Genomic DNA, 14,010 nt, shown 5'->3' on the forward strand with positions numbered 1-14,010 from the left:
CCAGTCTGGGGAGGTGACATACAGGAGTGATGCATGCCAAGGACAGGATGGACGAGGCTTCCAGGTGAAGAGAACAACACGGACAAAGGTCCCAGGATGGGGACGTGTTGGCACATTAGAGAAACAGGAAGGAGGCCAGTGTGGCTAAGCAGAGTGAGACACGGGAGTCAGGGGAGAGGACATCACAGCAGTGGACAGGGGACGAGCCCATGAGGCCCTGTGACTATGGCAAGGAGTTTAATTAGTGAATATGTGTGCTGATATAGAACAATTTCTAAGATGTATTGTTCCATGAAACAGCAAAGTGCAGCTGCTGCTTAGAATCCTTCTGGAAGGACACACAAGAAATTGTAAAGGGTGATTGCCTCTGGGAATGGACACCAAGGGGAAGCCAGTAACCGAGAAACCTATTTTTCAGTGATAATGTTTTGTACTGTTTCAATTATCCCTAGGGATATGAATTATTTTTTCAATTTATAAAAATCTCCTTCTATCTGGTCACTGGTGGTGTTCTAACTGGCCCAGTGGACTAAGCCACATTTGCCTTATCAATAGAACTCCTCAGCTTCATCTATTGCCTCCCAGGGTCCTTAAGCTTTTCAAGTTCACTTTGTTATCTGAATGGAGATCACCGCATCCTGTAGGTTCGTTTTTGTTTCATTTTGTTTTGCAGGAGGAAGGTTCCTCACCTCCAAGACCAAAGACCAGAGTCTGTCCTTCTCCTGAGCTCTCGGTGGCTCTTCTGTGGAAGGATACTTCTCCACTCCCCTCCCAAGGAAGCTCAGAGTTTTGCTGTCCCCAGGTTACAGTGTCCACTCCTCTCCCAGTGGCTCCTGGATGTTCTAGACCTCAGGCAGCCAATTCCAGGGTGCACCGGTCGCATTAGTTTGGACAATACTATTTTTAAAGGACAGCTAGAATGTGCAGGAGGTGAAGGAGCTGTTTCGCATGCCACTGTTTGTCCCTGGCCTGGCCCCCGCAGAACTTGAGACCCAAAGCCATAGCTGTCTTGATTCACAGATGAGGAAACAAGCTTACGGAGTGCAATACTTGTCCAAAGTTGCATGGTGAGTTTATGAAAGAAGCAGGACTAAAATTCAGGTCCCCAGATTTCCAGTTCCAGGCTCTTTCCAGCTGGATCTCCCACCCCAATCCTAAGTCCAATCCAATTAGCCTTTCCCGCAGCTCCATGCTTGACTTTTGGCAGGAGCTGAAGCAAGAAGAGGGAGGAGGAGAATGAGTTGCCCAGCCAAGGCAGTTTCCAGAGCCTCCGAAGGGGCACTGGCCTCTCATGGATTTGGCAAATGCTAGAGGCCAGCTCATGAACACTCCTGGGTCTTTTAGGGACACCCTAGTAATCTCCTCGGACCTCCTTTGCAGACCTCAACACACACATGATTTCCCTCTCATGCTCCAAAAAAAAGAATCAGAGTCAGTTGTACTTTAAGTTGCCTGCAGAAACCTCATACCAAAAAAAAAAAAAAAAAAAGGATGGGGGTTGGTAATTTCTTTTTTTTTTGTTGTATTGAGATGGGGTTCTCCCTGTGTTGCCCTGGCTGGTCTCAAACTCCTGAGCTCAAGGGTTCCAACTGCCTCAGCCTCCCAAAGTGCTGGGATTACAGGCCATCGCACCCAGCCGGGGGTTGGTAATTGTAAAAGCAAAGATCAAATGATCAAATAAAGCAACACTTCTCTTTGGTAATGCATGATCATGAAGAGGAGTGTTTAAAAAGACACCAAAGACATAAGATCCCATTTTTAATGCATTTATTCATCCAAGGTTACATACTCACACACACTCACCTGTCCTAGTCAGAATGCACAACAAGATTTGGGAATGACAGGTCTGATAGGAGAGAATCAAGAGGAAGCTTTAAGAGTAGCCTTCCTGTAACACCCCCAAGAAAGTTCATTGTCAAGAGCTTTTATCCAGTGCAGGGGATGACAGTGTCATACAATCCAGCATTGTGTGCAGATAGATTACCTGCATCACGTATGCTTTGTGTGGCAATGCTGCAGGTCTGTATCCACACAGCTCTGTCCCAGCCTCATTCACATGGAGGGTCCTGAACATACATAGACTTTGACTGCTTCATGCAGAAACCTTACCAGTTGCTCGTGCTGTGCTTAGAACCACGGACATCTGAGCAGCTTCTGAGGATAACCTTAGCCAAGCAGCTCTTTTGGAATTATGGGACTGGCTCTAACCTCTGACAGTACTCAGAATAACAAACCATTTCTAACTTACCAGCAAATTAGTAATTCTTACTGCAATTGCTATTTCTTTGGGGAAATGTATATTATCATATTATTTTGGATTGCTATTTTATTAATAATTCATAACCATAAAATGAAATGAAAATAATAGCTACTATCTTTTATTGAACACTTTTCTGTATGCCAGGTGCCCTTTTAATCAAATGGCCTGAATAGCTCGTTTAATGTTCAAAGCAATCTTAGTAGTAAATTATGATAATCCTCAGGTAACAAAACTGAAGAGATGTTTGATAAGTTGCCAGTTGTACAGCTGATCAGTCAGGTCCACCTGACTCTAACATTTATATTTTAACCACCAAGTTACGTGATCTCCCATTCCTGAGTATTTAGAGCATTTACAGTATGCTACAGGCATCATGAAGGAAGTGATTCTGTTGTAGACTCTGACTTGGAGCTTTCTGCTAGTTAACCAAAGGGGCAGCAATAAACACTAGATTTATCTTCATACTACTGCTGCCATGTACGTGAAGAAAATCCTCCTTCAGTAGGAAACTGTGGAACTTTTATATGCACAGCTACAGTTGAGATCTGGGTTAGGTAATTCATTCCCCTAAAAAAATCTTTATGACACCATCATTCACACTATTAACTGGCAATATGTCATTAACATAATTTCCTTCAGTAAGATTGAATCAGGACCTATTATGAGCTATTCATTATATGAAAATACAAATAAACAAAACAAGATGAGGTCCCCGGTCCCCAAGGAACTCACAGTCTAGTGGCAGAAATTTATATTTGTGATTAGAATTGCCATGAAAGTACGAAGTCCAAGAAAGCTTAGAGTAATTCTGTCTAGAGGAATCCAAGGGGGCTTGGCATTTGAACTAGATATGGAATTTAAACTGGGTCTTGAAGGGTGAGCAGGAACTTCAAGGCCAACAGAGTGCATGAAAGAGAACTTCAAAGGGAAAATACCATAGAAAGGCTTGGGATACCACCGTCAGTGCCAGCACAGCCAACAAGCACCTGCGTTACTACCTAGGTGGTAACAAATGAGATTGAGAAGGACAGTTGGGTCCAGACCCTAACAGGCCTAGAATCTCACATGTTAAGAAGATTGAACACCATCTGCACATAGGAAAATGGTGAGCCATTAAAGGTTTCTGAGCACAGGAGTAGAGCAATCAAAAAGCTTTTCTGGCAAAGAAAGATCCCTCTGGAGCCCAAGTGGCTAACAGATTAATAGGTATCTGGGCCTGGGTAGATTTGGTGGCTCTGAATATTTCATTAAATGAATTTCCTAAACACAGAAAGTAAGATACATTTTAATGTGTTTTTCTCTCTCTCTCTCTTTCTCTCTATGGCAACTGATCGTAATTATCTCAGAACTCTGAGCTCAAGAAGATATCTCCTCTGTTTACCTTCAGAAAGAACAAGGCAAGGGTTTACTCTGAGTATTAAATGTGCATTTTTATAGGTTTAGAGCTTAATTAAATAGCGTTGAAATCCATATGCAGGTTATTGAAAGCATAAGCACCTGAAATGATAGGGAAAAAATACGTAGAAAGTTGCCACGTTAAAGCATTGTTATTAAAAGAACAGAAAACGTCTGTTAAAAAACAATTTACTGTGCCCTGGGTTCTGTCAACTGGAGCTAAATCCATGTCCCTTGGGTTCTTAGAGCATCTTTCTTCACTATAAAGAAAGTCAAGAAAGGAAATATGATCAAGTCCACCCCATGTACCTCCACACCTCCTCATTCCCCACCACATATGTAGGCAGTGCCTACCACCCAACACTAATATCATAACCCAGTTCTACCATTGTGGTGTACGTGACTCCAAACGTTCTTTAAAATTCAACCCAAAAAAACCACATTAAGTTGGGGTGATCACCTGGGACAGCAGGGCAATTGAAAAAGGAAGCAGTGCCACTAGTCAAACAAAAGCGGCAAGCCCTCATGATATACACCAGCATATGTATTCAGTTGATCATCTATTTATTGAATGATCAGAGAGCACCTGATATATGCCCAGAACTGGCCCGGGTACTGTGAATGCTAAGAGAAATCAGAAACAGCCTTTCTCCTCAATCAACTCCATCTATCTCTTGACGTTTACTACAATTCTATAACTGCATTGTTCAGAGGAGGAAACTGATGCTTAGAGACACTAATTCACTTCAAGATCAAAGATCCCATCCAGGGGGAATTTGGAGTGAGACAAAAGGACCAAGGTGAGAATTAGGTGAAGACTGTGCCTCTGACTCCAAGCACAAACTCAGGAAGGCACATGTCATAAAAGAAATCCTGGAGTCTGAGGGCCAAATTTATACAAGAGGACTGCAAACAAGAGGACAAAACACGACCTAGGCAAGAAGCAGCATGGACCATTATGTTACCCCAAAGACCGTCTTAGCACTAAAAACATGAAAAAGAGATTAATTTAATATCCATAGTAAAGATATTCAAGAGGCAGTGTATATAGTGGTAAAGTGTGCCGCCTCTGGAGACACAAAGTCTTGGGTTCAAATCCCATCTCTGCACCTTTATAACTGTGGACAATTTATGGGCAAGTTAATAACTGTGGGCTGGTTACTGAAGTTTGCATGGGTTGATAACCTTTACTGCAAGGAACTGTTGTGAGAATTGCTAAGAGACAACATATGCAAAATGCTTAGTGCAGTGCCTGGCACTCAGTGAGAATCAATAAAAGTGAGCCATGATGATCAAACTCAATAAGCCCCAAAATGAAATCATTATCTGTTCTCAAAAACGTGTTTATTCTGTGCCTGAATTCTCTATCGGCATGATTTCCACCCACTCGCCAAAATCAGGAGCCATTCTCAGTTCCATTTCTCAAACCACCACCCTTCCGCCTTCCTCTACTATCATCATCATCATCACACCTAACATTTCTGGTGCCTTTTTAAGTTTGAAGATGCTAAGCCAAGCGCTTTAGAAGATGACCTTCTTTAATTCGGTAAAAGAAAACCTTTATGAGGAAGATACTGTCATTATCTCTATTTTGCATTTGGGGAAGGTGCAACTTAGAGAGGTTATGAAACTTTCCTAAGGTTCCACAGCTGTTAAGTGAGAGCAGGAAGATTTTATAGACAGTCTGAGTCAAAACCCATGCACTTAAACACTATACTACATAGCCTCCCAACCAACAGGTTGCTCAATAAGCCCTACATGTTCCTCTTTCCAATTCCTCTTGGCTCTACCCGGTCCCCACCCTTGGGCCACATCCTGCCCTGCTAAAGCACAGGCACACAGTGGGTTGTATTTTGGAACAATCGTGGAGAGGTTTGAATGTCAGGCTGATGGGGAATTTGACCAAGGAAGAGTGTCTGAACCTGAGAAAGAGTGTTGCTGAGTGAGGGGCAGCCCCGTCGGTGAGGGTGGACTGGAAACACAGAGGCCAGGGAGGAGACCAACGCATCAGTGGAGATGTGAGGTACAGAGGGCCTGAAGCAAGGCAGTGGGAGTGGGAACAAAAAGAAAGGCTGGATGCGACAGACATTACCTCACCAGGCACAAATACTCTCGAGGCTGGAACTCGGTTTAATAATTCTGTTACTAGGGCAACAGCAAAAGAACCTATCTCAGAAAGAACTCATTGTAGCCTGTTTCTGCACCGAAGAGTGGTGGCTCTAAGCTGGAAAAACAGGATTGAAGGAAAGTGGCCAGGTGACGCAGCAAGCCCTGTGGATCAAGACTTCACATAGACAATTTTAGACCTTTCACCCTCTACAGTTTGGGGAGTAGAGACATTTGAAACAGGCCTTCCAAGAAGGAAGATAGCAAGATCTAGGGAGCTGAAGCTATTGAAGCCCCATGACAGATTAGCAATACTGTCTTTGATTTTTATTTTATTTTTCTTTGAGATAGGGCCTCACTCCATCACCCAGGCTGGAATGCAGTAGCACAGTCACAGCTCATTGCAGCCTCAACTTCCTGGGCTCAGGCGATTCTCCCACCTCAGCCTCTGGAGTAGCTGGGACTACAGTTGTGTGTCACCACACTTGACTAATTTTGTACTTTTTGTAGAGACGGGGTTTTGCCATGTTGCCCAGGCTGGTCTAGAATTCCTGGGCTCAAGCAATCCATTCACCTCAGCCTCTCAAAGTGCTGGGATTACAGGCGTGAGCCACTGCACCTAGCTGCCTCTGATATTCAGGCTAATCTAAGGACACCAGGAAGAGGTGGGGGAGGGATGCCTTTGCCACATCTGTCATCATAGAGGATCTTGTGGTAAAGAGTTCAAATGGGAGCACGTCTGGCAACAAAAGCAAAAGCATAGATCCAAAAGCTGACCACTCAGATATCTGCTTTTCTTTAACTTGGTATCACTGGAACTATGGCCAGGTCTTAAAGGTAACTTTCTCACTGTGTCCAGGAAGTGAAGTGCTAGGAAGAGCTTACCTGTGGAAGTGATCCTTTCATCGTTTTGTCCTTTCAGAAATATTGTGATGAGATAGCCCTCATTGCATCATTCCATTCGTCTCTTTGTTAGCCACCCCAGCCAGAAAAGAAATTGCCTTCCAAAAACATTAGGAAATCTATGTTCTATCCAGCTACATTCTCACCAGCCTAGGTACCTAGATATGTACTCATTTTCTGAGTAAGCTTAGGCAAATTGTTTTTCCACTTAGTTTCCTTACCTGGAAAAAGAAAAATATATATATATGTATACACACACACACACATATATATATATATATGTGTGTATATATGTATATATATGTATATATGTGTATATGTGTGTGTGTCTGTGTATATATATATATATATATATAATATATAAATTAACCTTAATCTCAAAGGTTAATATAAGAACTTAAAGCCTGAAACATGTCAGAAGCCTTCTGAAAGACAAGGGAACCCAAAGCATAAAGAGAGCACATTAAAAACAGTAGTTCGATTTGGTCTGAAGTCAAGGCACCATTTAGGGCTAGAGAGGGACAATGTATTCCATGGAGCTGATGAAAACAATAATGAGCATTTTGAGACACTGATGCTGTACTACAGCTCAGTAGTTAGAGCTTGTTCCCAGTAGTAAAACTTCCTGTTCCAATACAGCCTTTGTCACTCACCAGCTCTATGACCGCGGGAGAGTGGCACGTCTTGGAGCTTCTGTTTCTTCATTCATAAGATGAGGGTCATGCAATATGACTCCCTGGGTTGCTGGGAGGATCACATTCTTGACACAGGGTAAATAGTAAATGGTGGTTATCGTGTTTCCTTAAATCACAGGCAATCTCTGTAACAACACTGGAAAAGCAATATTCATCATCTCTATTTTATCAAAGAGAAAACCAATTCCCATAGAAGCTAAAGTGTGTGCCCAAAGCCACCCACAGAGGAAACTTCTCACTACAAAGCTCACACTGTGCCACAGTTTTCTCTCCCATACTGAAACCTACAAGGCTCCTATGAAATGTCCATATTCTCTTCCCAAATCAATGGGCTTAGACAGCCGCCATTATTGGTAGCCACGGATCAAGTTTCAGGCATACGGACTGCTACACATAAGCTTAGCTATGGGCAACAGTTTATTGATTTGCTATAAGCTGAAAACATGATCTAATTCTGACCCTAAAAAGGGTATACAATTTACAGGCTTCCCCTTGGATTCCTCTGGACAGTGAATCCTGCAGAAGTGTAGAATGCAGATGAAGCCTGGAAATCAAAGACATCCCTGGGGAATGCAGCAAACGGGAGTGATTTCCTCTGGCCCTCTGGCCTTTACTCTGTTAGAGTCTGATCTCCTGAGTGGAGACTCCGGCAGCCTGAAGGGAAAAGACAAAAATAGTTTCTACCAGCTGGCATGGCAAACAGAACCAAGGCTCATGAATAGACAGATACATACATATTTAGCCCTTAGGCCTCAGCCCTCCCGGCATATTTTGGAACTCTTTTTCCACTTTCAGGCTGAACTTTTTGTCCCCAAGCCCCACACCTGCTGAGAAATGACTTTGCTAAAGAGGGCCCAGGCAGTGTCAAAAGTCTGGAGTGAACTGGATACCATAAGTGGCTCCTACACCAAAGTCCTTGAGACTCTGACATTCTTTAGACCTGAACCCACAACATTCCCTGCCTGGGGAGCAGTTTAACAAAGTACTGACTTGTGTGCCCCCACGTTGCTAACCCCATGTAAGTCCTAAGTTGAGCACATTGGCAGTTTCAACGGAATAAAATGGCACGTGCACTTCCTTCTGCTATTTTTCTCCTGAGAAAATAAAAGCATGCCAAAATTAAATACCCCTTAGCACTTGTACCCAGACAGCTGAGTGGACTATTTACTAGCTAACATTCATGGTCTGCTTTGTAATTGCTTGACTCTGTCTTAGTTGCTTGGACTTTGACACTTCGATCATCTGTTCTCTCCCTTCACAACCAAAGTTTGATGGAATTTTAAAACTGGGAAAGCCTTTGGAGAGCATCCTGTCTTATTCTACAGAAAGAAAATCAGGGCCTTGAGATGGGACATATCTCAAAATCATAAGAGCTATCTATGACAAACCCACAGCCAATATCATACTGAATGGGCAAAAACTAGAAGCATTCCCTTTGAAAACGGGCATAAGACAGGGATGCCCTCTCTCACCACTCCTATTCATCATAGTGCTGGAAGTTCTGGCCAGGGCAATCAGGCAGGAGAAGGAAATAAAGGGTATTCAATTAGGAAAAGAGGAAGTCAAATTGTCCCTGTTTGCAGATGATATGATTGTATATCTAGAAAACCCCATTGTCTCAGCCCCAAATCTCCTTAAGCTGATAAGCAACTTCAGAAAAGTCTCAGGATACAAAATCAATGTACAAAAATCACAAGCATTCTTGTACACCAATCACAGACAAACAGAGAGCCAAATCATGAGTGAACTCCCATTCACAATTGCTTCAAAGAGAATAAAATACCTAGGAATCCAACTTACAAGGGTGTGAAGGACCTCTTCAAGGAGAACTACAAACCACTGCTCAGTGAAATAAAAGAGGATACAAACAAATGGAAGAACATTCCATGCTCGTGGGTTGGAAGAATCAATATCATGAAAATGGCCATACTGCCCAAGGTAATTTATAGATTTAATGCCATCCCCATCAAGCTACCAGTGACTTTCTTCACAGAATTGGAAAAAACTAAAGTTCATATGGAACCAAAAAAGAGCCTGCATCGCCAAGTCAATCCTAAGCCAAAAGAACAAAGCTGGAGGCATCACGCTACCTGACTTCAAACTATACTACAAGACTACAGTAACCAAAACAGCATGGTACTGGTACCACAACAGAGACATAGATCAATGGATCAGAACAGAGCCCTCAGAAATAATGCTGCATATCTACAACTATCTGATCTTTGACAGACATGACAAAAATAAGCAATGGGAAAAAGATTCCCTATTTAATCAATGGTGCTGGGAAAACTGGCTAGCCATATGTAGAAAGCTGAAACTGGGTCCCTTCCTTACACCTTATACAAAAATTAATTCAAGATGGATTAAAGACTTACATGTTAGACCTAAAACCATAAAAACCCTAGAAGAAAACCTAGGCAATACCATTCAGGACATAGGCATGGGCAAGGACTTCATGTCTAAAACACCAAAAGCAATGGCAACAGAAGCCAAAATTGACAAATGGGATCTAATTAAACTAAAGACCTTCTGCACAGCAAAAGAAACTACCATCAGAGTGAACAGGCAACCTACAAAATGGGAGAAAATTTTCGCAACCTACTCATCTGACAAAGGGCTAATATCCAGAATCTACAATGAACTCAAACAAATTTACAAGAAAAAAACAACCCCATCAAAAAGTGGGCAAAGGACATGAACAGACACTTCTCAAAAGAAGACATTTATGCAGCCAAAAAACACATGAAAAAATGCTCATCATCACTGGCCATCAGAGAAATGCAAATCAAAACCACAGTGAGATACCATCTCACACCAGTTAGAATGGCCATCATTAAAAAGTCAGGAAACAACAGGTGCTGGAGAGGATGTGGAGAAATAGGAACACTTTTACGCTGTTGGTGGGACTGTAAACTAGTTCAACCATTGTGGAAGTCAGTGTGGTGATTCCTCAGGGATCTAGAACTAGAAATACTATTTGACCCAGCCATCCCATTACTGGGTATAAACCCAAAGGACTATAAATCATGCTGCTATAAAGACACACGCACACGTATGTTTATTGCAGCACTATTCACAAGAGCAAAGACTTGGAACCAACCCAAATGTCCAACAACGATAGACTGGATTAAGAAAATGTGGCACATATACACCATGGAATACTATGCAGCCATAAAAAATGATGAGTTCATGTCCTTTGTAGGGACATGGATGAAACTGGAAACCACCATTCTCAGTAAACTATTGCAAGGACAAAAAACCAAACGCCGCGTGTTCTCACTCATAGGTGGGAATTGAACAATGAGAACACATGGACACAGGAAAGGGAACATCACACTCTGAGGACTGTTGGGGGATGGGGGGAGGGGGGAGGCACAGCATTAGGAGATATACCTAATGCTAAATGACGAGTTAATGGGTGCAGCACACCAACATGGCACATGGATACATATGTAACAAACCTGCACATTGTGCGCATGTACCCTAAAACTTAAAGTATAATAATAATAATAATAAAAAGAAAATCAGGGCCTTGAGAGGTCGCAAAGTCATACCGCCTCAGCATCTCAATTGTGTTCACGTTGCCCTATATCACCCAGCCTCTTCTTTGTATGATATCAGGGCCTGTACCCACCTGTCCTTTGGATCACTAAAGAGCTGTTTGGAGGCATGCTGGCACCTAAGAGGGATCATTAAGCTGGGACGACAGTGCCTCCATCAGATACAGCTAAAAATAGGAGCCTGCCTGAGAGCAGAGTCAGCTAGCGCGATTGTATGTGATAGGAGGGACCTCTCCAAGTGCTCACTTGATGCTTCACCTGTCCTTCTGGAAGGATGGGCACACCAGCTATCCAAGGGGCAGGGGCAGGCTAATAAAACAGCCACACACATGAAGGGTGACCATGCTGCAGCTGAAGCTGCGTGAGCCGCTTGCTGGGTAGAGAGATTGCCCTTTTTGCAGCCACATGATAGGTGGGACTATATGGTGTGATTAGAAGGAGTAGGAAGGCGGCAGGGCACAGGCAGCTCACGCCTGTAATCCCAGCACTTTGGGAGGCTGAGGCCGGTGGATCACGAGGTCAGGAGTTCGAGATCAGCCTGGCCAACATGGTGAAACCCTGTCCCTACTAAAAATACAAAAATTAGCTGGGTGTGGCAGCGTGCGTCTGTAATCCCAGCTACTCGGGAGGCTGAGGCAGGAGGATCACTTGAACCTGGGAGGCGGATGTTGCAGTGAGTCGAGATAACGCCACTGCACTCTACTAAAAATACCAAAAAATTTAGCTGGGCGTGGTGGTGGGGGCCTGTAATCCCAGCTACTTGGGAGGCTGAGCAAGAAGAATAGCTTGAACCTGGGAGGCAGAGGTTGCAGTGAGCCAAGATCGTGCCACTGCACTCCAGCCTCTACTGGTTTGCTGGGTGATGCCTGAAACCTTTCCGTTATGAAGGAGTTTGGAAGTCCTAAAGACACTTGGAAATTATCTACTTCATTTCCCTCAATATGTAGATGACAGAAATAAAGCCCAGAGAAATTAAGCACCTCAACCAAGAGCAAACAGCCTAGTCTAGGACTTCCCAAAGCAGAATTTCTGAAATAATAGTTTCACAAGTTGTTCTTTGAAAACAAAATTTCTTTAAGGTTCTGAAATCAGGTAATTCAAGCAATGCCACATTCTCTATTCTTCTTTGTCTAGTCTACTTATTCTTTATTGAACATATATTTATTCAGTCTCAAAATGAGGTATGCACTTAGGGATGTGGTCTAACCTGACAAAGCTGAAACAAGCCCATGAGTGTCCAGGCTTCAGGACCAAAAAACTACAGCTACCTCAGACAAAAAGAATATTCCCTGAGGTTAAACCATTCATAGTGCTTTGTGAAAATGGTGATACTCCAGAGCCAGGCATAGCTGACTGGTGTCAGTCAATAACCTTTAGCATGATATATTTACCTAAGGCTTTTCTAAGCAGAGCACTTGTAACCATACGGCCAAACGGGTAGGCCTAATCCTGAGACTACTGTCTTGAGAAAGCTAGTGTGGATAAGGAGGCTGGAAATGAAGTAGGGCAACCTGGAGATGGGGCTGTCTGAGGGGAAGAAGTCAGAAAGAGGGAGAATGGCATAAAAGAAAAGGTAAAACGTCAGCAAAATCACTCCATGAGCTTTGGCGAGTGAATCAGTGATCATTTCTCATCGAAAGGAAGCAGACGACAAACACAGCCCTTCCAAACAAAGCATCCCTGCCACACTCCACCAGCAAAACACACCCTCTCCACAGCTCCCGGAGCAGTCACTTTGGAAATTAATTCTTCTCTATAGACTTCATGTGCCAGATTTCTCTCCTCGGCAATTATGTAAGATCTAGAAAGGAACTTATTTTTTAATAGAATTCATTTTAATTATGAGGAAAGGGTGTCTGCCCTATCAATTAAGTCATGCTTCAATTAGTACAGCTATCTTTGGGGTCATTACTTTAAGTATTTGAAATGTCTACTTAAATAAGGTCACTTTCAATTTGGTAAACATGCCTAAGTCATCATATTAATTCACAGCCAGTCACCCAAGGAATGCTGAGCAAGTAAACAATCAAGCATTAGCTAACTAGCCACAAATCCATTTGACTTTATTAATTTCTCTCTTGGCAAAGAAGCAAGAGAAGGATGCAAGCCATCAGAAACATTCTCACGTTGTTCATTCACTATACATGTATTACATACCAGGTACCAGGCACTGTGCTTAGGTTTCAATATGTTATTAATATTCACAACTCAGTTTATATGAATGTTTTTAAAAAATGAAATCCAATTTTCCCCAAAATAAAAGTTTCAACTCCTCAGATGTTTTATCTTATTTCTGCCTGATATGCCTTCCTCCATGGGGTGTGTGATACATCCCAACTCTTCAGCTTCCAGATTTTCTATCCCTCTCTGCAAAAGACTCCCGTCACCTGACAAGTAATTAATGAATATAAACTCACTCTAGAAGTACTAGAGAGGCACTCACTATTTTAAAAGTCCTAGGAGAATACGAGTGGTAAAAAAATAGTTCTATTGTTGCACTCAGATTTTTTATACATACATTTGGGTTTTGTGTTAGAAGGAGTAGCTTATACTTATTCAAAAACTTTTTAAAAATACACATATATATATTCAAAATGCAGACAGAGATGTATACAACCTAGGAATAAAGTCTGAAAAGAGTACCACTTTATCAGAGGAATTCCCCTTGCCTCATTTCAAAAGAAACACCCCCTTTCCCATCTTCTTCTGGCAACACTGAAAAACTGGCACCCATCCAAATCAATACCCAAGAAAAGACCCACGCTGAGAACTGACCTCAAGCAAGTCACTGCTTATCACTAAGAAAAGGAGTTGGCCTGGAGATGTCCCATGTTCCCTCTATGGCCTGCAGATTATGGGGTCCAATGTCACCTAATCTTCTACTACAACTCCATGGGGAGGGGGTACAGATACTATACACATCCACACACTGAACCCAGCCTGGTCCCCAACACATGCATGCTGCAGGCTCCTACCCATGAGGCCCCAACTCCCCCAGGGAGTTCCAGCTGGCTTACCAAGACACATAAAACACCCCCACACCACCCAGAAGGAGAGGTGAGGAATCTCTTTCCCTTAGCCAGGAAGTCTC

General features: G+C 42.8%; 1 protein-coding gene across 10 annotated transcripts in view; it reads right to left on the reverse strand.

Moving 5' to 3' along the window:
- RXRG (retinoid X receptor gamma) overlaps positions 1-14,010 on the reverse strand; it is a 236,359-nt gene that overhangs the window by 131,269 nt on the left and 91,080 nt on the right. For 2 of the 10 annotated variants that reach the window (XM_063625026.1, XM_063625024.1), the window contains exons 1-2: positions 13,695-13,912; positions 7,318-7,495 (exon numbers count right to left, since the gene is read on the reverse strand). The exons of 1 other annotated variant lie outside the window; for it this stretch is intronic. Coding sequence is in view for 4 of the 9 variants with exons in the window: in XM_063625024.1 (XP_063481094.1) it covers positions 7,318-7,369 (52 nt within the window). In the remaining 5 variants the exon portion in view is untranslated. Of the gene's footprint in view, positions 1-5,747; positions 5,785-7,317; positions 7,496-7,841; positions 8,014-13,694; positions 13,913-13,936 lie in introns of those variants that run through there. 7 more of the 10 variants (XM_063625023.1, XM_063625022.1, XM_063625025.1 and 4 more) reach the window with 7 other exon arrangements.

The sequence above is a fragment of the Symphalangus syndactylus genome, chromosome 12 (assembly GCF_028878055.3).
Source record: "Symphalangus syndactylus isolate Jambi chromosome 12, NHGRI_mSymSyn1-v2.1_pri, whole genome shotgun sequence".
Classification (NCBI taxonomy): Eukaryota; Metazoa; Chordata; class Mammalia; order Primates; family Hylobatidae; genus Symphalangus; species Symphalangus syndactylus.